This window comes from Sorex fumeus, unplaced genomic scaffold (assembly GCF_029834395.1).
Source record: "Sorex fumeus unplaced genomic scaffold, SorFum_2.1 ptg000036l, whole genome shotgun sequence".
In the NCBI taxonomy this organism is placed as follows: Eukaryota; Metazoa; Chordata; class Mammalia; order Eulipotyphla; family Soricidae; genus Sorex; species Sorex fumeus.
Genome location: NW_026606093.1, coordinates 2,929,949 through 2,955,623, shown reverse-complemented (window position 1 = coordinate 2,955,623; position 25,675 = coordinate 2,929,949). Strand labels below are relative to the sequence as shown.

At 46.3% G+C, this 25,675-nt stretch overlaps 1 protein-coding gene across 3 annotated transcripts in view; it reads left to right on the top strand.

The window, feature by feature from the left end:
- CACNA1C (calcium voltage-gated channel subunit alpha1 C) overlaps window positions 1–25,675 on the top strand; it is a 784,718-nt gene that overhangs the window by 676,522 nt on the left and 82,521 nt on the right. For all 3 annotated transcript variants that reach the window (XM_056117829.1, XM_056117830.1, XM_056117828.1), the window contains exons 22-29: window positions 3,877–3,983; window positions 6,315–6,402; window positions 6,622–6,729; window positions 7,724–7,776; window positions 8,098–8,244; window positions 9,865–10,066; window positions 12,108–12,266; window positions 13,541–13,651. In XM_056117829.1, coding sequence (XP_055973804.1) covers window positions 3,877–3,983; window positions 6,315–6,402; window positions 6,622–6,729; window positions 7,724–7,776; window positions 8,098–8,244; window positions 9,865–10,066; window positions 12,108–12,266; window positions 13,541–13,651 — 975 coding nt within the window. The remainder of the gene's footprint in view (window positions 1–3,876; window positions 3,984–6,314; window positions 6,403–6,621; window positions 6,730–7,723; window positions 7,777–8,097; window positions 8,245–9,864; window positions 10,067–12,107; window positions 12,267–13,540; window positions 13,652–25,675) is intronic.

The window sequence follows — 25,675 nt, the reverse complement described above, 5'->3', positions numbered from 1 at the left end:
CAGCAGGAACCTGACAGTAGAAAATCTCCTCAGATCTGAATCGTGCTGGGTCTGCCATTATATTCCCATCTCTAATGTCTTCCTCCATGCTATGGCCACCATGACAACTGGCTGGACCTATGTCATAGTCATTGGGCCACATGCAGATAGGGGGTGATCTGAGGGTTTTCATGGAAAAAATACAGATTCTTTTTGAACCCTCAGTTCATTTCAAGCCCAGGATGGAAAGTCCTCAGATGAACTGACATGGCACTGCATTGGTTTAGAGGTTAGGAAGTAATCTGGAGAAGCAAACATGTAATAAAACAAGTATTACTTTTATCTGGGGTTGTTATTTCCAGCAGTGCTCAGGGATTACTTCTAGCTCTTTGCTCAGGGATCTGTCCTGGTGAGGTTTGGGGCACCATATTGGATGCCAGGTGTCAAACTCAGGGTGGATACATTCATTACATTACTTGCTGCCCTAGCTCTCCCGCCCCACAACCCCAAGTCTTAGTCCTGTCATAAGGAAATAGTAAAATGTCAAAGACTGTAGTTCAGTGCTCTTCAGAGGAGTGCTCTCTGTTCTAGAACAGCCGTGTGCAAAGCTCTGACTGCTGGGTCTGTGTGTGCTCCTTTTCTTTCGGCTCTTGAGTCAACTTCCTATACTGAGATCTCTAGAACATTCTTCCTTACCCATGCAGAGAGCGAAGGGCATTGTGACACAGCATCCCTTCATGGGGCTGAGGAAAACCCCTGACCATGCACGCAAAACACAGATGCTTCCTTCCCAAAGAGCCCCAGAGATCTAGTATAGGTCATAGTTATGCCACACACATAAAATTTGGGGCAAAGTGGAGCAACTCTACCATATCCTCATCCCCAAGAGGCTCAGTTTTTTGGACCCCCAGCTTCTGACCTTGTTTCTAGAAGAGCAAGAGTATTTCCTGGGTTCTCTCTTTTACTCTGGGAGTAGATCTAACGAGACCCCGTTTCTCATGGGTCGGGGAAGGGAATCCTTGGTAGCCCCAATATAAGCCATCGTTATAAATTCAACTTTCCCGATTTCCAAGCTCAGAGAAGGCACACAAATATCCAGCATTCTTTCCTGGGAGAAGAAAATCTCTGAGACTCCATTCTTCCTCTGACTCTGCAGAGCTTCCCTTGTGGATTTCAATGGTGCTGTTTTCCCTTTGAGATTGCCAGACAAGCCAAAGTGGAAGGTCCCTTTGCAAGCATTGTCATGGCAAGAACCTCCCCTCTTCCCACCCTTTTCTTATTGACCTTTTTTATGCTCAGTGTGCTTCCCGAAACAACCCCCAGCCCCAGTATACTTTTCTGCATCTCCTTCCTCCTGGGTTTCTCTGCACTGCCTGAAGACCCAGAATCCTGCCAGTGGAGACAGTAACGCACAAGAAAGACACTGGGCACATGCACAGCCACGTACCTGGGAATCCTTGGCCTTCAAAGGAAATGGTTCTCTGATAACAGCTGGCTTGAACACTGCAAATGACTGTCCCACAGGGAGGAAAGAGATGGACCTACAGCCAATGAGTAGACGTTACCAGTGATAAAGCACATTTATGAATGGGAAGAGTTCCCTAGGGAAATGATAGTCACCCATGTTGAATGGGAGGGTCATTTTTGCCTTTCCAAAGCAGATAGCCAGTGATCCTGTGCCCACTCGTTTTTGCCCTCAAACTGAAAATATTCCAGTACAGATTTACGGGAGCAGGATATGAGTGGCTGACATGCTGCAAAACAGGACAACAGACGGTTATTTTGCACCGGATACCTGGATCTATCTCTCTCTGATGTTCTGAATTCCACCTATAATTTTGAAATTAATTTTTTATTTTTGCATAATTGATTTTCACTTTCTCCTGTGTCCATTCTTCCACTGGTTCTACCTGGGTTCAGCTCGTGCCCCCCAGCCCCCTTAACACACACAAATAGACACGCACGCACATACACTCATGCACCTCATACACACGCACACTCAGATGCACACGTGTTTTCTAAAAGGTCTCACTTAGGGCACCCTGAAGCAAACTGGACCCCAAAGACAAAGGTCTCAGGTCAGTGCTTTGAGAGCCTGCTTGTGTCTTAACAATATGCAAGCCAGGAACAAGAAGGAATTAGACCTGGCACCTCTCTAATTCTCTGAGTGTGATGGCCAGGAAGGTGCATAGCCTTCTGCAGAGACAGAAGTTCTTTGTTAACATGATTTGGTAAAGCATCATGTCTAGTCTCTGGAGTATCTGTTTTGCACTGAGAGGGCAGCAAGCCCCTCCAGCTGATAGACCCTCGGGAGACTTCCAATTTTATTCCCAACAACCTTTTATGTAATCTACCCACTTTCTAGAAACTGTTGCAGGGCACAGGTGCCTGAGTCTCCTGGGACCTCCTGCTGCAAGAGATAAATAGAAGGAAGTAGGTTGCTAGAGCTATTTTTGCCAATTTCCCCTGTGTTTGCTTTTGAATTGCTCTGTTGGACATGCTGCCCTGGGCATGCTCTGATTCCAAGAGATGAACTGGACCCCTGATGACGCGGGAGCTGATGTTGGTCTCTCAACCCTCAGCTCCCAAATCTTCTCTCTGGCTGATGTTACATGGCCATAGGCCTTTTATGGCCCTTAACCTGGAAATCTACTGGCTCTCAGTTCTTACCATAACATTGGAAAGACTATTTGTGAACATCTACTCTGGTTTTATCCAAGCTCAAAGGCAAGTAATAATAGCCAAGTCCTGTAACAGTCATCATCCCCTGGGGTCCCTTTTGAGTTTTCAGAGCTTTTCACATTGTATTTCAGTATATCCCTTACAGAATAGACATTGTGTGTCTCTCAGAGAGATGAGGACACTGAATTTCCTTCATGTAGGAAGAATCCAAAATTCAAATACAAACTCTCCAATCTCCAGATCAACTTCTCTAGTGATAGCTAAAACTTCTATGGGGCATACTAAATACAGTATAGTGTTATAAATGGTTTATATGTAATAATTCAATTGATTCTTAGTGCACTATAGATTCTGTCTTAGTTTCCAGTTCTCAGATAAGGAAACTAAGACATACATGCTAGACAACTTGCCTCAGGCCTTACAAATAAGAGACTATTGTATTAAAATTCATACTCAAGTTGTCTGACTCCAGAGCTCATACTCTTAACCATGGTGCCATAATGCCCATTTGAACACATAGCCTTGCTCATAGAGTACATAGTCCAGAATCTAGGAAGTAGAGGTTACCAGTTACCAGCTACTGGTAGAACTTCCCATTGGCCATAGAGGATAACTCTGCCTAGTACCAAGGAGTTTTCCAGGACATAGGACTCTCAGCACACAATGGAAAACCAGGAACACTGGTATTGTCCTGCCTTTATCCAGATGTCGAATGTTCTACAGTGGCACTGAGGATAGAGTTTTGAGAGGAGGTTGAGAAGTTTGTGTACCAGAGAAATATCACATGGGCATCACCAGAAAATGGTGAGGAACTAGAGAACAGAGGAAATGAGAGTAGCAAGACAGGATCTGATCTAAAGGTCTTCAAATGCAGGATTGAAGAGTCTGGCATTGCCACAAGTGTAGGGATAGGAACGACTTAGATATCCCTAGCTGGGGGATATTCTGATGGTGTTTAAGTGGATGTGGAAACATTTTCTTAGGACACTCCTCTTTCAGTCCTTCCTGTGCTTGCCTTGGTCTTCTCACTGCCTTGCCATAGGGTCCTGCCCAAGGGATGCAGTGGGAGGAAAAGGTGGTGTGGTGTGGTGTGAGTGTGTGTGCGTGTGCGTGTGTTTGTAGGGGGGTGTGTATGATGTGTGAGCAAGAGGAAAGATGTGTGTGTGTGTGTTGGGGAGATGCCCAATCATGCTGATTCTTTGTGCCTCCCTGCAGATGACTGCTTACGGGGCTTTCCTGCACAAGGGCTCATTTTGCCGGAACTACTTTAACATCTTGGACCTGCTCGTGGTCAGCGTGTCCCTCATCTCCTTTGGCATCCAGTGAGTAGGACTAGAAGGGGCACACAAGTAGAAATGGGTACCAAAATCAAAAAGTAAGTCCCAAAGTGGCCTTCTGAAGGACCAATGTTGTGTGATTGTGATATGAATGGGTTGGGCACTCTGTCACACAACTCAGGGAGTTGATTTCTTGTGCCCATATCTCTGGGGGAGTAACACTTTGGGTACATACATCCAGCAAGAATTACACTTACGTATCAAATCTTTCCATGCCTTGCAGGGTGAGACTGAGTTATAAGGAGAGGCATGTCTCGAGGGTCATTCTGCCTTCCTCACCATGTGACCAGTGTTCTTGCTTGCCCCGACTGCCCTCACCTGCCAAGCACCTGCCCTTACTGTGATCAGCCTTTTCCCAGTTCATCCTCCCACCCTTTTCACCTCTTTTCCCAGTCACAGCCTTTGGGATAGGAGGGGAGAGATTTAATGTGTCTCAGTCTCAAAAACACAGTATAATCACCTTGGTTGCTTTATTTTTATTCAGTTTTTATTTCTTTGATGTTTGGAGGACTGTGATGTACAATACTGTTGATTTCACACATACAATGTTGGTTTCATGTATACAATGTTTCAACCCTCCCACCAGAGTGTCCTCTTCACCTTCGACCATTTTCTCTGGGTCCCCTCCCAGCTGCCCCACCACCCTGTAGGCCCTCCAGCATCCTGAGTAAGCCTAGTTCTGGAAATCAGTTCTCAGGTTCACCTGAGTAGCTTTTTTAAAAGATATTTTATGAACTCTCTCTTCCAAAATATTTATTTAATTGGTTTGAGTGAGAGCTTGGGCTTTAGGAGGCTTGAAAGCTCCTGAAGTGTTGTTCTCGAGTTCTGGCATTGCTCTCGAGTTCTGAAAGCTAATTTTGTTAATCCTACACTTTAACTTTCAAAGTACCTTCATATGCACCCTTCTATCAGTCTCACCAAATAACTAGGAGATAGGTGGGGCAGATTTTATAGATAGAAAAAAAATGAGGGCCAAGATGTTAGGAGACTTGTCCTCTGTCATATCTGTGCCAGAGAAAAGGGTCCCGGGTCTTTCTCTTCCAGAAAATGTTTTCACAAGCAGCATAGAAAGAGTGGAGGTGGAGATACAAGGAGTAAGGCCCTTTTATGTGATTTACAATTCTATTACACAAAACTACCAACCTGGGAGCCACAAGTCTAGATTGGAATCCCAGCAGGCCACTCAATTACAACTTAACCTTGACCAGGAATTTCTCCTGTAGTCTGTGCTTTCCTTCCATGACCTATAAATCCGATTGTGATTCCATACAAGCAGGGACTCCCTCCCTGAGATGCTGTGATAAACGGAAATGCCCTTTGAGTGGCTTGTAATAATAGAGTCACAAGCTAAGGAAACCAACACTTTCTGCCCACTCCCTCATGAGCACATCTCTCTGACCTTGTGAAGAATGAAGGTGAACTTGCTGGCAGGTCATACATGGTATCAGTCCCAAGATGAGTTTAGGAGCTTGTGAGGATCTGAGAGTTGGCGTGTGTGAGTAGGCGTGCACTTTAAAGTTGATCACCACCCCGCTATGGTGAACAGGTCCCACCTAGGTGGATGGATAACTCCAGAAACCATGTGGGCATCCTATCGGGGGGCAAAGCACTTCCTTCCCACGAGGGAAAGAAGCTGCCTGAGGATTCCAGAAATTCTAACATGGCCCCATTATCCCGGATGTGTAGATCCCGTTTTGTATAATCCATCCTTTCAAGTCTCCAGTCTGCTATGAAACAGAGTGAGTTTCACATATAAGTATTATGGGCAACAAACTACCTAGAACATGTGCTAGGAGATTAGCATCCATATGACCCTCTTTACATCCAGGACATTTCAGCTACATTTTTGTAGCATTTCTGTTAGTTCAGTGGTAGCTACAACACATAAAGTACCTACTATGTGTCAAATACACTGTCAGACCATTCTCATTGTCTCACTCAATCCTTGCAACAACTTTATGAAATGATTTACTGTCCCATTTCACACAGGCAGAGCTGTTTGAACACATCAAAATCTTATTTCTTTGACTCTGTAGTTCCCTCCACCCCCATTGGTAACATATTATATTGCCCATAACTCACTGTAAATTATTTTTCTTGTTATTTATTATCAATGAAGTCCCAGGGCCACAAGGAAACATCACATTCTTACAGGGTGGGTGAAAAGAAGAGGCAGTGGTTCTAGGATTTTAAAAAGACCCCCAATCAGACTTATATTTTCTCCTTTGTTTTGGATTTGCATACCAGGATGTCCGTCTTATTGACCACCTCACCAAAAACTAGGAAAGCCTATTTCTCTGCTGCTTCTTTTCCTAGGTCCAGTGCAATCAATGTTGTGAAGATCTTGCGAGTTCTGAGGGTACTCAGGCCCTTGCGGGCCATCAACAGGGCCAAGGGACTAAAGGTGAGAAGTTGGGCCTAGGTGGGGTGTGGTGAGGGAATATACCCAAAGCATCAATGAGTTTGATCCCCTTGTGGTTCTGGTGCGGTCCTTCGCTTCTTTGAGACTGATCCCCCCGCTGGCGGTCAAGAGACTACCCATTTTGCCTCCCCCAAGAGGCTTGTGTCTTGGCGAATTGTGGAAGCTTGCAGTGCCTGAAACCCTGTCCTCTTCTCCCTGCAGCATGTGGTTCAGTGTGTGTTCGTTGCCATCCGGACCATCGGAAACATTGTGATTGTCACCACACTGCTGCAGTTCATGTTTGCCTGCATCGGGGTCCAGCTCTTCAAGGTAAGGTCTCAGTTCTCATTGGTGGTTCTGCTCCCTTCCCTGCTAGCTGCATTCCTGGGAGAGGAAGCAGGCAGATTCAAAAGAGGATAGGGTCAGGCTTGGGATGAATGTTCTCTCTTCTGAGCATCCCAGATGGAAGGACTAGCCTGGAAGAAGGGGCCTTGTTCTGTGGGATTGAAGATTACTCGCTCTCTCTTTTGGGTCCCTATGCACCCTTCCAGCAAGAAAGAGGAAGGAACCTTTCCTCTGAAACCCATGTCAGTCACCTGCTCAAAACCTATAGTTTCCTGCTGTCGGCCACATCGTGTCCACCTTCTTAGCTTAATGTCTCCCTCAGTACACTCTCACTGTTTCTTGATGAGGCTACTCAGCTGCACCGAGGCCAGTGTTCTCCTTGGTGTTTGCTCCTTTGGGTCTTTATCCTTTCACTTCTTCTCTTCTCAATCTGAAATGGTGTTGCTCTCTCCCACCCACAATATAAATTTCCATGGATTTTTTGTCATTCAATTCCCCCTTCCAAGCCAAGTTTCACTTAAGATCTTCTTACAAGGACCAGCTTTCATGACTTGACATTCCATTAGGGGAGCTACTTTGGTCCACACCTGGTGGCACCCAGGACTTACTCCTGGCTCTGTGGTCATAGATCACTCCCGGCAGGGTTAAGAGGACCAAATGGGATGCTCAAGAACTATCCAGGTTAGCTATGTGCGAGGCGAACACCTTACCCACTGTACTATCCCTCTGGCCCACTGGCGTTTTGGCATTTCTTTTTTTTTTTTTAACAAATTCCTGTGGGAGTTTTGGCATTGTTGACTGCCTTATGTAAATGAAGCACCATGCCTTCCTTGTCTGGATTCTGTTCTCCTTATGAGTTTTGTCCCCATACATAAGCTAGCACAGTGCTAAATTGTAGAGATCCCCACTAACCATTTTAGGGGGGTTGATTTGTTTAATTAATAAATATCTCCAATGATGTTACTCTTCTGCCTTTTAGGGAAAGCTTTACACCTGTTCAGATAGTTCCAAACAGACTGAGGCAGAATGCAAGTGAGTATGGGCTAGAGGGTAGCGAGTTCCAAGGTGGTTAACCTTTGGGAGGTGGGTGAATTGGTGTGAGGAGGAGAGCCCATTCTGTCGCAAGGAAACTTTAACCCAAGTGTAATCTGGGTCGCTTCACAAAGCATGTAAAATTATCAATTCTTGAGGGTTCTACCCATTGAGAGTCTTCCCGGTAGTTAGAGCTATGGGGTTGGAGCTGGGTGCTGAGTCCTGTCCCACCCACCATGCCAAGAGTCATTAGTGACTCAGATGTGAAGGGGAAGGGAGACCCTCTGAGGAACTTTCTTTTTTTCCCCTCTCTTTCTTCAGGGGAAACTATATCACATATAAAGATGGTGAAGTTGACCACCCGATCATTCAGCCTCGGAGCTGGGAGAACAGCAAGTTTGACTTTGACAATGTTCTGGCAGCCATGATGGCCCTGTTTACTGTCTCCACCTTTGAGGGATGGCCAGAGTAAGTAGGCAAATCCAGGCCTTATCCACCTTGATATTGAAGCCGTGACATGAGCCTCCAATCTACTCTTCAAACGTATTAATGTCTCTCACTCCTTCCTAGTCGTCACACACTTATGTCCTCCCTAGGTGAGGGGGTGTACTTATGAACAATCTATCAGCATTGGTCACTGCTGAAATATAGAATTTCTCTTCTTCTGGAAGTCAGCAACATTTCGGAAACTCCAACCAAAAATAAGTTTTGTTTAAAAAATCTCTCCTTCCTTATCTCAGAATGAGCGACAATGTTAAGGATCTCTATTTTTACCCCATGGCATCTAGTTGTAGCAGAATTTCTCCAGGTTTGGGTCCTTGGATCACCACAAGATTCAAATCACTTTGCCCAACCTGCTTTCGCATGGTAAAATGGAAGAGATGTCTCCTTCTAAGGAGGCTTCTAAACAAAGCGTTGTTTATATTTAGTGATAAATAAGAAAGAATAGACATCTGGGTCCAGATGGCTGTGCAGATGCAGTGCTTACATGCTGAGACCAGCCTGGCTAGTCTTCTTACTCATCACCTCTACTGGACACCTCGTCTGTCAGATGCTCCATGGATTTTAGTTACAGACATATGATTCCCCTCCACCCAACATCCAGTATGTCTTCCAGGAAATTAGAATCTGAAAGTTAGAAAATTCTAAATCACCAATAACGCATGACTCTTAGATAAGAAACACCCATATTATGTGAGAACAACCATGTACTATGCAGGGTTGCAGAGGAAAGAGAGGGAACACACTCTCTCCATGAAGAGAAACAAGCTTGATGGGCATGGAGCCCAGGGTCCTGTTAAAACTTACATGTGCAAACTAATCAAACCACAGCTAATCATTGACAAGCATGGACCATTTCTCACCCAGTACTTTTATCTATAGAGACATTCACTCTCAAACACATTTAGTATTTTATTGTCCGCTTGGAAAGCCTCTGTAATGGTCCATGCCAGTTTGCAAAGTTACCTTGATATTTTCCAATATTCTGTGTATTTGAAATAAGTAGCCATGACTCACGTTACATTTAGATATCTCTTGAAAATTTCAGAATACCTTTTTATACGGGTTGGAGCAATAGCACGGCGGGTTGAGTGTTTGCTTTGCATGTGGCCAACCCAGGTTCGATTCCTCCACTCCTCTCGAAGAGCCCCGCAAGCTACTGAGAGTACCCCACCCACACGGCAGAGCCTGGCAAGCTCCCCTTGGCATATTTAAAATGCTAAAAACAGTTAACAACAAGTCTCACAATGGAGACGTTACTGCTGCCCACTCGAGCAAATTGATGAAAAATGGGAGGACAGTGCTACAGTGCTACCTTTTTATACATAATATCAACTACCCCATCAGGGAGAAAAGTCAAGACTTATTTCATCCATGTTACAGATGAAAAATCTGAGGCTCAGAGATCTTAAGCATTTTGCTCAGTTGTACTGCAGAGCTGGAAATTGAAGTCAGATTTCCTGACTCCCAGCCAAGAATTGTTCCCAGAACTCCTGATTGCTGAGGCCCCAGGAGAAGCAGGTCTGTGATTCCAGAGGTGACACTGATTCTTCTGTTCTCTCTGTGGGGGTCTGTCTCCTTCTGTAGGCTGTTGTACCGCTCCATTGACTCCCACACCGAAGACAAAGGTCCCATCTATAACTACCGCGTGGAGATCTCCATCTTTTTCATCATCTACATTATCATCATTGCCTTCTTCATGATGAACATCTTCGTGGGTTTCGTCATTGTCACCTTCCAGGAACAAGGGGAACAGGAATACAAGAACTGTGAGCTGGACAAGAACCAGGTAACTCCTAGGAAGGAAGGGACCAAGATGATGAGTATGGATCAGACCACAGGAGGAATGACACTGTTTGGCCACCTCTGGCCCACCAGATGAGAGATTGCAGTGACTCTGAGTTCAGGAGGTTTCAACTACTAGTCCTCAAACCAGTGCTGGCCCACAGACATTTTCTGCTGGTCCAAGAAAAAGCTATTTCCCCTTAATGAGCACCTATACACCGGAATTAAAGGCAAAAAATTACTCCCTTAGATCACACCTTCTTAAAAGTTTTCCACGTGTGACCCCTTTGCACCTAAAAATTTTCTAGGTGACCGTAGGGGTCCATAGGTATATATAATATTTATATACGGGTTGGAGCAATATTATATATATGTATACATATAACATTTACTGATAATAAATCATAAAGGATTTACTTTAAATCAAGTTTAAGATTTCTGTGACCCTCATATTTATTTACATGACCCCGTTTGAGGCTATGATCCACAGCATAAGAAGGTAGGGCTTATAGTAGCATTCCTCAATCTTTTCACACCTGCAATCCAGCACCTGTTCTGCATACTGGTCCATGGACCAGCAGTTGTAACCAAGGTGGTAGATCAGGATTTTCAACCTTTCCATATCCACCACAGGACTGAAGAGCACTGTCTGAGAGCAAATATCTGCTCCTCCATGAAACTTGACTACTCAAATGGCTTTTGGAGCCTCCTGGGTGATAGAATCTCCACAAATTCCACATCTGTCTATTGCATTCAGCCCACAAATCTACTTTAAGTAGAGTCCTATGAGACTATGTGATAGATTTGGCAGAAGAAATATACCTTGTTCCCAGTGTGTTAGAAAGTGCCCAGTTGTATCAGCACCATTGATAAAAAAAAAGGGACACAACCATAACCGTGAAAAAGCAGAACTTTGGTGGGTGTGCAGAGAAGACTTTGGAAATCCACTACAAGAAAGGCTTTGTAAATCAAATGCAGATGTCTATGCAGGAAAGGGGATAGGAGGCAGACAAGAAGTTTGAGGTAGAGTGACATGGCTGTGCTGTGATATGTTGTGTTGGCCTATGCAAAAGAGCCACCACTCCACCAGTGAGGAATGCAGTTTTTGGGGTGGGATGTGGGTTGTTGTCACCGAGGATACTTCAACTGGTTCCTGATGGGAAGAATCCAAGAGACAAATCACCATCCTTTGACAGTGAAATGTAGCGACCAAGTCCATGGGTGGGAACAAGCTAGTATAGTTTGCTCATTTATACCCTCAGCTATACCAGCTGACCCCTCAAGGGTTTGGGCATTGATCTCTTGGGTTTATAGCCAGATCCACCAATCTTGCATCGGGAGGGACTTTGGGTTAGAAGTAAGAGTGGAAAGAAGAGGAATCAGAAAGTGTAGTTGAGAGAGGTGTAGGACCCAGTCTCTCTGAAGCTTAATGGTGGTAAAGATAAAATAGGAATCAATAATAAATAATATCTCTGAAGCTAAGAGATTGGGTGTGGAGGCTGGGGGTGAGAGACAGTTTGGAAGATCCCTGACTCCTGACTTGGAAATCTGCATATAGTTACCAGGAAATAAATCAGATCTAATGGCAGGGTCCCAAGATACTAGTCCAAGATTTTACCCCCTCTCTGAAAGTCATCTTCTAATTGTGAACACTAGTAAATAAGGACAGGAGAGAACAATCGAGAAGGGGAGTTCTCCCATGATGAGTCTAAGGCAAAGGAAATCAGGATTTATCATACACCAGGCTGTAGACCAGCTTTAGAAACAAAATAAATCTGGTAGTGGTGGTGAGATACAGATCCCTTGACTACAATCTAGATCAAGTGGAGATTCTCTCCTTGATTACAGGAATGATAGAAAGAAATTATGTCCAAATTTCAGCTCAAACCCATAAATAGCTAGAGACATAGGTTCTTGCCTCCCATGAACCTACTTCAGGTGATGTAGTTTCATCTATGTCACAACTTCCTCTTCCATACCCCCAACATCATTCAGGTAACTAACCCCATTGTGTCCCGTTCCTGTTCCCCACCAACCCCTTCCAGCGGCAGTGTGTGGAATATGCCCTTAAGGCTCGGCCCCTGCGGAGGTACATCCCCAAGAATCAACACCAGTACAAAGTGTGGTATGTTGTCAACTCCACCTACTTTGAGTACCTGATGTTTGTCCTCATCCTGCTCAACACCATCTGCTTGGCCATGCAGGTCAGTCCAGGGGGACCCTGGTTCCATAAAGCCTGCATGGGGAAGAGATTGTGTGTGTGTGTGTGTGTGTGTGTGTGTGTGTGTGTGTTTGTGGCGTGGAGGGATGTGATGGGAAGAGGTGAAGCATAAGAGAGTTGCACAATTGTCTCTGGTTTTCTACATTCATGTTTACCAAGGGAGGCAGAGGGAATAAGAGCCTCCAACTCTTCCCTCTTTGAGAAAGACAAAGTCTCTTCTAAGGATCGTCTCTCCCTAAGACCTTAAGAATGAACCATAGGGACTGGAGCAATAGTACAGCAGGGAGGGCATTTGCCTTGCATGCGACCGACCCAGGTTCAATTCCCAGCATCCCAGAGGGTCCCCTGATCACCGCCAGGAGTAATTCCTGAGTGCAGAACCAGGAGGAACCCCTGTGCATTGCTGAGTGTAACCCAAAAAGAAAAAAAAAGAATGAACCACAGGGCCCTGCTTGGATGAGGTAGGTAGAGAGAGAGGACGGAGAGAATAAAGGGATATCTTGATGCATTTGCTATTGTCATATTTTTTTTTAATTTTTATTAGTGAAACACCATGAGGTACAGTTGTAGACTTACAAATTTTTGTGCTTGGGTTTCAGTTATACAATGATCAAGTGCCCATCCCTCCACCAGTGCCCATTCTCCACCACCACAAATCCCAGTATCCTTCCCACCCCCCATCCCCCCCATCCCACCCTGCCTCTGTGGCGGGGCACTCCCTTTTGTTCTCTCTCTCTTTTTGGGTGCTGTGGTTTGCAAAAGAGGCATTGAGTGGCAATCATGTTCGGTCTATAGTCTACTCTCAGCACGCATCTCCCATCTTGGGAGGATCCTCCCAACACTCTTTATTTGGTGCTCCCTTCTCTCCTTCTCTATCTGAGCTGCCTTTACCCCTAGAGTGTGCAGCTGGCCTCCAAGCCATGGAGTAAACCCCATTTGTCATAAATTCTTGGGCTGTGGCGAGAGGTTGAGGCTACAGCCTCCTTCCCACTTGTGGGTGCACTCACTTGAGTGCCAGGAGTTACCATGGAGTTGACAGTCAGAGCCTGAGCTCAGGACACAGAACTCTACCCACCACTGCTTCAGAGATGGCAGAGAAGGAAACAAGAATTGTGTAGGGTTTCTTGAGTTCACCAGATTGCTTCAGAGATGTGTATATCCCTCCAAAGCATGATTGAAGGAAGGTCTCTGTGGAAAGGCAGGTGTTAAAGAGCAGTGACATCCAGCCTGTTTTCATGGGTCCTCCTTTCCCCTCAGCACTACGGTCAGAGCTGTCTGTTCAAAATCGCCATGAATATCCTCAACATGCTCTTCACTGGCCTCTTCACCGTGGAGATGATTCTGAAGCTCATTGCCTTCAAACCCAAGGTAGGCCTCTGAGAGAAAGCATCTGGTCCGTAGCTGGACCACAGGTTCCAGAAGGGTGTAAGGGTGAGGGGAGTGCCAGGATCAAAAGAAGGAGAATGAGGGACAGAACTAATCAATGAAGGACCATCCTTTCTCCCATGATAAATGCTCTAGCTCCTAAAACTGTCAAGAGTTGATTGAACCAGGTCAACTCTGTGGAACAGAGTCTCCATCCCAGCTCATGCAATCTATACCAGTGTTTCCCAAAGTGGATGATGCCACCCCCTGGGGCTGGAGCTGTGGGATTAATGTGGACGATGGGGTTGATAGTTGCATCTGGGGATATTGGGAGTGCTTTCTGCTTGTTCTCTTAATGAAGGTAAATTTTCATAAAATCCCTGAATGAAATTTTTCCTGTCATGGGGATGATAGGCCAAATAAATTTGGGAACTTCTGATCTAGACAATGAAGGGGATATATGGGAAATAGATTCCTGTATAAGCTGAGCCTTTTTTTCTAAGGGAGGCAAGTGATGGTCCTTCTTCTCCCATTTTTCACTAACTCTCTGTGACTGTCACCAAGTTCATAATCTCAAAGAAAGTATACCACAGAATGGCAAAGCATATCTGTTCAGATCCAGGCCCCCAGGTCTATTCAGGTCTCTGTCCTCTCTTCCTCCCATTTTATCAATCACACAGACCAGCCTCAAAAAGCTCAGCTCCGAGCTCCATGCTCGATCCACAGGGACCATATGGTCCCCACCTCAGGGCCTGTTCAGTGCTTCCATATAGTTTTCAGTTCAGAGAAATTGCTGCTAAATGCCCAAGCTTGACCTTTTAGTAAGAATCATCTAGGTAAAGAAAAACAAAACAAAACAGGGAGAGAGTAGAGGCATTGGCTGAGTGAGACAAGGTAACAAAGACTGGATTACCTGTCATCTTGGATTGTCTGTGCCCTCCCTAGCCCACCCATTGTCCTGGATGATGAGGTGATCAGAACTGAGATGAACTATCCATTTCTGCCCTGGAAGACAGGTCCGAGCTCTGACCTACTGGCCTGGAATTCATAGGCTGGGCAGTTCCTATGGATGGAGGGTAGCCAACAACTCCTGGTCCCACCTCTCTACCAAAATCCCTCAGAGAGCACTGAGAATTGCATCTAAAATCCTTGTACAAGTATAGATTTTACAAAATTTCTCAACTTTCTAAACTTTCTCCCCTTCCTTTATTAGTTTTTTTTTTCCAGATACAACATAGCCAACAGGAGGCAAAGGGGAGAGATTCTGGCAATCAAATCCATTATTTTCTCAGAGAGGGATGCTCCTACACAGTGTTCTGGGAGCCAGTGATACTCCACTGGCTGAATAGGCCTAATGGTTCAGTGCTTAGGCCTGAAGTGTGGTGCTTCGTAGACTCAGCAGTGCTTGGGAGCAGGAGGTACCAGCGATCAAACTCAGGGCTTCCACATACCAAACATGTGCTCCAGCCCTTTGATTATCTCGTTGGCCCTTTGAATATCCCTTTGATTTCCATTCATACTTACAATTTTACTACTTCAAAGATCAAATGGGACAGAGAGATGCTTCTTGGATGTTAGAGCCATGTTCATTGACAAGCTATGCACCATCTTTCAATTAATATTCAACTAACATTTCTTGATACCCTAACATGTGCTACACATACCTTATTGTATGTAATTCTCAAAACACCCCCTTAATAAAGCTATTAGCATTCCCACTTTAGGGAAGTGGAGTAAAGCTCAGAACAATGGAGTGTGGTATTAATTATGTATTTACCAAGGGACAGAACTGGGGTTAGAATCTAGTACCTCTGATTTTATAGTCTAAATGTTTTTCATTACCCCAAGCTATTAGCAAGTGTCTTTCCTTGTCAAGTATTCTACTGGGTACTTTTTGGAAAGAAGGACTCAGCTGTTGAGGGACATCAAAGAAAATATGTTATTCTCACAGTGTTGATTCTTCCTGTCACTCAGAGAACACTTACGGATCTTGGCTAATTTTCAGAGAACACATCTAATGAAAGTCATCTAGTGATAATTCAATATCTAGGAAATACTCCTTTTACTAACTTTTCCAAGTCCAGTCCCAGTAAGAGGCTTAGAAAGAACCACTGGATGTCCCTGGCCACCTCAGAGGACCCACAAAACTCACAGGTCCATGCGTGTTCTAATTCTGCCTTGAAGCTCAAAGTCCACTACAACTTCACCAGTGAAGCTGCAAATGCAGAGTCAGGTCAAACTTATCTTCAGTCTCAGACAATAGCCGCTACTAGGATGACTGGCTTCATTCTCACCTGCTTTCATGATGCATGGATTTTAAATATTTCAGAGCCTTGAGTCATTCCACAATTGACTCAGTTGTATTTCTTATGAGGTCTGATGCAGTCCACAGTGGACTTGCTGAATCATGCCTCCTGGGCAAAAGATTGTCCCAGACAAATCCACCCCAAGAAACAAAGTAAACCAATACCTGCAGGAGCCTCTTCCTGAAGAATACAAGGCCTAAATCCTGTAGTTAAAGGAGCAGACCATTTCTTGAGCAACTAAGCAGTTATGGTAGTCTAAACCAGTGTTCTCAACTACTTTCTGACTGTGGGCCCCTTCGACTTTGTTCTCTTCCTCTGTGTCCCCAGTTCCCATCTGACCAGTTGGCCCCTAGATTCATTCTATGCCCTGCCTTATTTATGCAGTTTGAAACGGTGGCTCTCATGAGATATCTTGGGGGGGGGGGGGCGCTTATAGGCGCCAATGACCCCAGTTGAGATATACTGCTGTAAGCTATACAGTGTCCCCTCACACATTAGTTTTCTCAGTGAGAGGACTTGTTAAAAACAAGAGACTTCTAAGCAAGGTAGAGAACCATCCTAGCAACTCTCCCATGGCAGCAGGGTAGTCAGAGATGTAAAGAGAAAGAAACTTGTGTCGGTTCTGAGAATACCATGGAAGGGGAATCTTCAGGCAATGGAGCAGTCAAGTCCCCAGGTCTGGCTGACCATAGAAAACTGACCAGTTGGAAGCAATAAGTTGGAATGCAAGGGTCTCATTGAGCTGTCTTTAGGAATAAACTTAAGAAGCGTCCCCTAAAGTTACAGGCAGAAAACCAAGCCAGACGTTATTGGAAGGAAACCACTGGTTTCTGAAATGGACATGGAATACAGAACAGCTTTCACAGCTGAGCACTAAGTGGATTCTAGAACTCACCTTTGGGTTCCCCTGCAGGGCTGATACTATGATGTGATGTGAGTGTGTTTGCACTTGTAAGCATTAACTGGGGCAGGTAGGTGGCAAGATATGGACAAGCTGAGTTTGGCCAGGGCCAGGACGAGTTGTCTGAAGTAGCCACTGCTTGAATTTTCCTGTCTGTCCTTTCAGTCTCCGTGATGGGTAGTTGGTTGTGGGTTTAGTCAGCTTGCACTCTTGTTTCCTTCTTTCATTGTTTTCAGGGTGACTGATTTACCCAGGTTCTTCATTTCTAACTCTTCTCACCACTCCATGGAAAATCCATTTATTGCAATGAATGCCTGTCTTAAATTCAGCTGCCTAGACCCTTGAGTTCATGTTCTGTCCAAAACATACACATTCAAACTAGGGGTGAATTAAAGTCTCACACAATATAGTCCTCTGCCCAACCCTTCGGGGATCTGTGGTGGTATCTGAGAAGAGAAAATCAATGATAAATTTGATTTGACTTGTGAATTGATTTGAACCTTTACCTTATGGCAAGCAAACAGAAACTCTTTCCCCCTCAAAGTAGGAGGATTAGCTAGAAGTAGATGGTATTTGGGTCCTAAATGATCATGTAACCCCTAGTTGTCCTAGTTGGTAAGCATGGAAGTTTTAGTTTGGATGACCTGAAGGTAACTAAATAGCTGAATTTGTTCCATGTCATAAGCCAAAGTGTACCACCATAGACAAAAAGAAAAGAAAAGAAAAAGATAATCTTCATGATAATCCCTGATAATCAGCTCTGTTTAGGAATACAATTTATATAATCATCAAAGATTTATACAGAGAAAATGATGAAATTTTGTAGGGAAAGGTCACAGAAAACTACAAATGAAGAGATAAGTGAATTTTAATGATTGGAATACTCATTGATGTAAAGATGTCATTTTTCTGCAAGTTGATTCTAATTCTCTTTATGTTGATCAGTAAAATCCCAGTTAAAAGTCCAGGTTGAACTGCCACTGAAGGCATGGATGGCATAAAAGGGAGCCTAGCTCTCAAGGCCAAAAGGACGATGCTGGATGGTCCAGGGCCTCACCTATTTAGGAAGCGAGTGGTAGCTGGAAGGAACATGCAGAGCCCATCACAGGATTTCCACAGTCAGTTATGGGACTGAGTACCAGAAGGATTGATGACATCCCTTAGTTGCCTGAAATTTGCTGCTGAAAATGACTCAGCAAGGATGATGGAGGAGAAAGAACTGGCATCTTCTCAGTTGAAATCAGGAAGGCCAGAATTAAAGGCATAGCCCGGATGAAGAGTTTTGGCCATGTGGGGAAGTGGTGGGGGAGTGGGGTGGGATATGGGCTTAACAAACAAGCAGGAATTAACAAGCAACAAGCCAATGCTCACTGTCCCTTAGTATCTCCAAGGGGAGAGGATGCGACCCTAGCGGCTCTCTCGAATCTCAGCCCTGGGTACCTTCAGGCAGATAGGTTAAGCACCAGCACAATGATCCCTGAGCACAGAGCTAGGTGTGGCCTCAGAAGAAAACAAAGCCTTGGCCTGCCTTTTCGACTCACTCCCAGCCTGAGGAGAGGACGCGTGAAAAGGCTCATTGACCCGACTGGGCCTTGGCTTCCACAAATATGAGCTTCTGAAGCCTCTGGGCTCTCATTCATATTGTGAACAATCAGGGCCCCAAAGCACTCGAGACCGAAAGGATGAAGGGAGGGTTATGGAAAGGATGAAGGGAGGGTTATGGACTAGCCCCGTCTAATGAGAATGTTCCACAGACCCCGCCTGCAATAAAGCCACTAGCCTCCTGTGGCTCTCGAGCACTTGAAATCAGGCCAGTGCAGCTGGGGAACTGAGCGGTAATTTGTGTTCCTCCGAATTTGCATTTAGATAGCCCCAGGAGTTGCTAGCGGCTGAAGAGAGGCCGTGCAGCTCTGGATCCTGCCTCTTTCCCACGACCTTCCAAATTCTGTTACCCGAGCTCTGGCTTGCTCTCTGTCGCCCAGCTGCTGGCTTCACAAAGCCAGGTGGTTCATCTCATCCTCTTTCTCCAACCAGAAACCCACCTCTACCAGCATGGACTCATCAGAGCGGAAGTCCTGTGGCCCAGGGAGGGGGTCTCCTTGGGATCTCCCAGTGCCTGTGGCTGCGAACACTGAGGTGGCCTCCGTGCGAGCTCAGGCCTCACCGGGGTCCTGCGCCGGTCCCTCCCAGGGCAGGAACACTCCCACATGTGGTTTGCACTTAGCCTTCTGGCGTAAGTGGACTCTGGGGAGCCAGGACATCAGCCACTTTCCCTGCTAGTCCTGCGTTTCTGAGGTTTTCTGATTAGACTTTTAATGCCCTGTAGAAACTGAAATCTTGATTGTCTACCTTGTCTTCCCAACTCTGCCCAGGGGTGCAAAGCCTTGTGCTTGTACATCCTGGGGGAATCATCAGAGACTTATGGCCACAGTTGTTTTTGTTTTGTTTTGTTTTGGCTTTTTGGATCATACCCAGTGATGCACAGGGGTTATTCCTGGCTTTGCACTCAGGAATTATTCCTGGCAGTGCTCAGGGGACCATATGGGATTCGAACTTGGGTCGGGCACATGCAAGGAAAGCGCCCTACCTGCTGTGCTATTGCTCCAGCCCCAATGGCCACAATTTCGATGCCCCTTTCTAAGTGGTGCCTTGCAGCTCCATCAGGGCCTCCTCACAATGCCCTCTGGCTCCCCTGCACAGTTCCATCATGCCACAGAAACTGTCTACAACTGTGATTCCCATCATCTGCCCACAGACACTGAGGTTTCCATCAGCATTTTCACAGTGCCAGCCAACAATGGGCCAGGCCTTCCACTGACAAATATTTTCTCTGCTTTGAAGGCTCTGAGGTGTCCCTGTTAGCTTTAAGGAATGAGAGAACAGAGGCAATAAAGCCTTGGCTCTCCTCAGAAGACAAAGGCAGAAAGAGGCTGAGGTTGGTGGCTATGGTTGATGCCGACCAAGCACTCAGTGCCCCCTTCTCAGTGTGCTGTCCAGGGCTGAGGACCCCTTGGCATTCCCCTTGTCTGGGAGCAAAAACTAGCAGGACATTAACCAAGGGGCTCAATACATGTGATGCTCCCAGAATCAGAGCTGGATGAACCTAGGGAGGCCAATACCAACTGCCCACCCACTCTCCCAACACAGAGCTGCCCAGAACCTGCCCTGGACTCACTAACCAAGCCACCCTGAGGGCTGAGCAGCACCACGGAGTGCCTGAAAGAGGCCTTCTGCTCTGCAGCATGGCTCTGTTTCTTAGAGGGGGTTCTCTCCCCGCGCCCTGCCTTTCTCTTGTTTCAGATGCTGCCTTGAGGTTTAGGGGTCCTGTGCCTCCCGATGGCTTCTAGTGGTTCGCAGATGCTCTTTGCTCTACTTGATGTTCGCAGGATAAATTTTCCTCTCTTGGGAAGGATTGTCTGCTCCCCGCAGAGTGGACATAGGCCCTGCCAAGGTGGGGAAATAGCTAACTTCCTTTCATTGGGCTTGTGGTCCAAGGGGAAGATGAGGGCAGTGTGGAGGCAGATTCACACGGGGGTGAGCAGAGGGTTTGCTGCAGTGCAGCGTGGGTGTCTAGAGAACACCCTTGCTCTGGCATCAAGATTTGCAACCTAATTTTCCAGCCTGCTAGCCTTGTCCACGCCTGGAACCTCCATTGCTGGAAACTTCTTTACTTCCATGTCCAACATTCTTTTCCTTCACTCACACTGAAGTATCAGGGTGTACATTCTGCAGTGGACCAGGGTTCCACAGGGCACCCGGACAGCGGGAGGGAGCTTCTAAGCCTGAGGGTTGAATTCTGGCATGCACCCATCTGAAACATTGGTGTTTGCGTCTTCTGTGAGTGGCTGCTCTGAAGATAAGGCCCATGGGCCCCATCCTCGGAGAGAGGCCAGGAGGGTGCCTCTTTCAGCCACAGGGCCCAAGAGAGGTGGACAGGTTTCACCTGGGAGAGGAACTGCTTTTGTCATTTCTGAGCCTGACTGCTCTCGTGCCAGGCCAGAAAGTTCCTGTTTCAACTGTGATTTCTGTTGACTTCCAAAATCAAGTCGGCTACCTGCTTCCCTGCCTCCCAAGAAGGCAAGTGGGGTATCCCCAAGGACAGGTTCCTAACTGGTGCCAACTCTGAAAGACATAGAAGTGCAGGAAAAAGGCTGGACCAGCCTAGGTTAAAGTGGCCGCTAATCCGCGTCAGAGACCTGGCCTCTGCCCTCGACATGCGCAAACTCCAGCATCTCTGCAGCTGCCAGGGCTGTGGGCATGAGAGGCAGAGTCTCCCCAAGCCTGACACCCACTGAGGGGCCAGGAAGACCCCCCAACAGGATCTCTCTGGCCGGGGTCTCTCTGTATAGTTGACTCCCCCTCCAGGGCAGGCAAGACTGAGTTTCTACACAGTCTCCCTGGGCTGCTGAGGGAAGTCCCAGAGTTTGGTAGCGTCCAGCAAAGGACACTGAGAAGCAAAGTCATGGTCAATCAGAAAGGATGCAGAGTGGGGCCACTTCCTCTCCTTGTAAGCTGACACTCTTCTAGAAACTTGATCTGTTTTTAAGCAAATAATTGCATTGCCAGGTTAACTCTAGTGTCTCTCCAGTTATCCTTCTCGCTCTCAAGGCACCACTCACCAATAATTCCCTCTTTGAATAGCTTTAATTTTGTCGTCATCACTGCACAATGCACTGGGTTTTGCAAGACTTTTATTTTCACAAGAAAAAATGGATTTATTTCCTTTCTTAATCATCAGATGTTTCCAGGCCCTTTCAGGAGAGAACATTCTGATAGACTGAGGAGCAGAAGCCTAGATCCCACTTCAGAATCATGTTGAGTGCACCAGTGGTGAGTGAGGAGGGTGTATGGTGCCTACAGGCATTTGTTTTATCCATGTCTCTGAGTGAGATGATTATTATCTTGGTCTTTTCTGATTGTTAGAACACAGCTGATTAGCTTATAACCACAACAATTTATTTTTAGGGTAAGGTAAAGGTAAAGGTAAAGGTAAAGGCCCTCCCGTTGATCGTCGATTTGCTCGAGCGGACCCAGTAACGTCTCCATTGGAGACTTTGTTGTTACTGTGTCTGGCATATCGAATACATCACGGGGAGCTTGCCAGGCTCTGCCGTGCAGGCGAGATACTCTCGGTAGCTTGCCGGGCTCTCCGAGAGGGGCGGAGGAATCGAACTCAGGTCGGCCATTTTGGTCGCTTGTAAGGCGAACGCCCTACCCGCTGTGCTATCGCTCCTGTATGGAATGCATGCCTTGCACGCAGAAGGTCCCAAGTTTCAACCCCAGCACCACATGCCCCCCCAGGTCCCCTGAATGTAGCCCTAGAAGGCCCCTGAGCACTGTGGGCCTGAGCATCAAACTGTCAGGGCCATACAACCATGTTATTTATTTTTTAAGAAACCTTTTCCTGAGTGTTTCACTAATGTTTTGCTACAGCTTAAAGTTCAACAACATCCCAACGAATGTTGTTTGAGTGTCCAGTACTATACTTGGGTACTATACTTGGTATTAAGGACACATGGTGACAACAAGTGAGCTGTGACCCCAGATTTGCCTAGTTTGCTTTCAGATCGGACTCCCCCGACCCTGACTTTGATCTGTACAGACTGGACCGAGGGTCCATACTTCACGATCTCATTTACCACTGGATCAACTTGAATTCAGAGTTCTCCTTATTTTCCCACTTAAGATAGAAGCAATAAATCAATACATTATCAATGAAGAAACACATTAACCTATGAAGCCAGGAGGGAAGGATGTAATATGTCTAAAGTAGTAGAGATTAGACACTGTACCAGATATTCCCCATTGATTATCCCAAATTAATTCTTCAGGAAACCAAAGGTCAGAGAAAATCTAAGTGATGTGTTCAGGAACACAGAGCTAGTTTTTTTTTCTGTTGTTTTTGAGATTATTTAGACAGAGGGTGCACGCTCAAGCAGTGCTCAGGAAGTGTGGGGCACTTCCTGATGATTCCCAGTCAACCAGCCAGGTCCAAGGTCCAAGGGCATGAAGCTATACCCAGACTTTGTGGTGCCAGGGACTCCCTGGGCCACTTGGCAGTGCTCAGAACCCCATGGCTATACCAAGTGATGCTGGGTGGACCACATGGTGCCAGGGATTGAACCTTAATCCCTGCACTATCTCTCCAACCCCATTTGGTTATATTTTATTGGAGTTATTCAAAAGTCAAGTTCTTTCCACTATAACATCGCTGGAGCGATAGCACAGCGGTAGGGCGTTTGCCTTACAAGCGGCCAACATGGCCGACCAGAGTTCGATTCCTCCGCCCCTCTCGGAGAGCCCGGCAAGCTACCGAGAGTATTCGATATGCCAGACACAGTAACAACAAAGTCTCCAATGGAGACGTTACTGGGCCCGCTCGAGCAAATCAACGATCAACGGGAGGGCCTTTACCTTTACCTTTACCTATAACATCACTGAAATAACCAATGTGAGGCAGGAGAGATTGGATAGCAGGTAAAGCACTAATCTTACCTGGCTCCCCAAGACCCATCGGGAGTGATCCCTGAGCACAGAGTCAGGAGCAATCTGCAAGCACAGACAGGTTTGACTGAAAAAAGAAAATTAAATTTAAGAATGGAAATAAGCTGACTTGTGGCTCTACACAGTGAATTTTCAGTAAGTTTCCTTCCTTATAAGTGCCCTCTGGGCCAGGGATGGAGCTCAGTGACAGAGCACATGCCCCGAACATATGGAGACTTGAATTCAGTTTCAAGCGCCACAAAAGAAAAAGTCTTGAAACTCCTTTGGTCCTACCGGTGGATAAAAAAAAAATGAAAACAAGCAATTCTTTAGTAGCAACTCTTAGGAAGCAAGGCAGTCACTCCAGTCCTATGTCCTACCACTTCCGTGAGGTCTCAAGTCTGCCTCTACCACTTGTTTTCCCATTCTGTCTTTGGTCACTCTGTTTTCCTGGATTGGCTTTGTTCTTCTGGATTTCCTCTTTAAATCTAAAATGATGGTACTGGGATCGGAGTGATAGCACAACGAGTAGGGCATTTGCCTTGCATGCGCTTGACCCAGATTCAATACCCAGCATCCCATATGGTCCCCCAGCACCGCCAGGACTAATTCCTGAGTGAAAAGCCAGGAGTAACCTTTGAGCATCGCTGGGTGTGATCAAAAAAGAAAAAAAATTAACATGATGGTGCTCTCTGGAAAGGGGGCAGTCATCTAAGGCTCCGGAAAGTGAAACAATAGTCTAATATAGCCTTGTATTTATGTATATGTGTGCACACGCTTATACAGGGGCCATCTGAGAGTAATGGAGACAAAAATCAAATCACTGAATTCCTTGAAAGCAGAATTGTTCCATATGCATTTTTGCATCCCATGAGATGCATTTAGGGAAAGTTTAATGCATGCATGCAGGCATGCATGAATGAATGAGAATTACAGAATTAGAGAACCAGAATATTAATGTCGGAAAACAACACTAAAATCTCCAATCTTCCATCAGTGCAGAAATCTCTATTCCTTCCTACTTTCTATAAGTTTCCCTCTTGCTAAGGACAGCTCTGGGAAATCTTCCTTTATGCTGAATTGAATGTGGCCTTTTGCAAGTTCCTCTTATTAGCCCTGCTTTGTCATCCTCTTGCTTTCTTTTCTGGTCTAAATAGGAGCACACAGCAATGTTGAATCCTCTTTGCTGAACTTACAGCACAGTGCAGAAGATGCTAATAAATAAATAGGGTCACGCGGAGGGATTAGGGCCCCTCGAGGCAGCTACATTAGATACAGTGGCCAGGAAGATGCTAGTTAGTCTGAGCTGGAGGGAAACATTTCAGACAGAAAGCAGAGCAGAGGCCTGAAGGTGTAGGGACAAGTTGGGCTTATTTGGGAACTAAGAGCACAAATGCATGAACAGGAGGTATGGGCCAGACCAAAGCCACCTACGACCTCAGGGCCAGCAGGGGGTGTAGATTTACCCTGGCTGCCCTCAGAAACCACAGAGCAGGGGGCTCAAGAGAGGGGATTCTACCTCCGATTGTGCTTCTGAGCAGCAGGCGGACTTGGTCGAACAGAGCGGTGTGAAGCAGGAGCGGCAGGTGGGCACAGGCCCCCAGAGATGCAGGTGAGGGTAGGAGAGACGGACGAGGAAGGTGGACAGAGGCGAGGTGTGCCATCTCCGGAAGTGACAGGGTGTGAGAGTGAGGGAAGGCCATCAAGCATGGCGCTGGAGAGTGGTGGAACCCTCTCTCGTACCCATCTAACCATCACCCAGTGCTGCCATAGCAACTCCTGAAGTAGCCCGGTGATGTGTGAGAGTGCCGCGAGCTGATCCCCACCGACAGCAGCTCCTGGGAGAAACTGAGGTGTCGTCTGTTTAATGGCAAAATGGATGCAGCTTTTGAGGTGGAGCGATAGCACAGCGGGGAGGGTGTTTGCCTTGCATGCGGCCAACCCGGGTTCGATTCCCAGCATCCCATATGGTCCCCCAGCACTGCCAGGAGTAATTCACTCCTGAGTGCAGAGCCAGGAGGAACCCCTGAGCATTGCTGGGAATTAGGGCTTCGTTTGGGTGTGACCCAGAACGGGAAAAAAAAAGAAAGAACAAAGGATGCAGCTCCTGATTTCAAGCACTAATAGCCGAAGAGGAAACTCCCTTTAATTCCCCACCTACCCACTCTGGTCCTCCCTGGGAGCTGGAAGATTAGGGGACGGTGGCCCACACAGCTGCCATCAGGGGCAGTGAGTGCTGATGAACCTGACCTGACCCCCTAGAGGAGACCAGTGTTCAGGATACAGAGTTTCCTGCACCCAGGATAGAGTTTCTGATGCAGACTGCCGAGGCCAGAG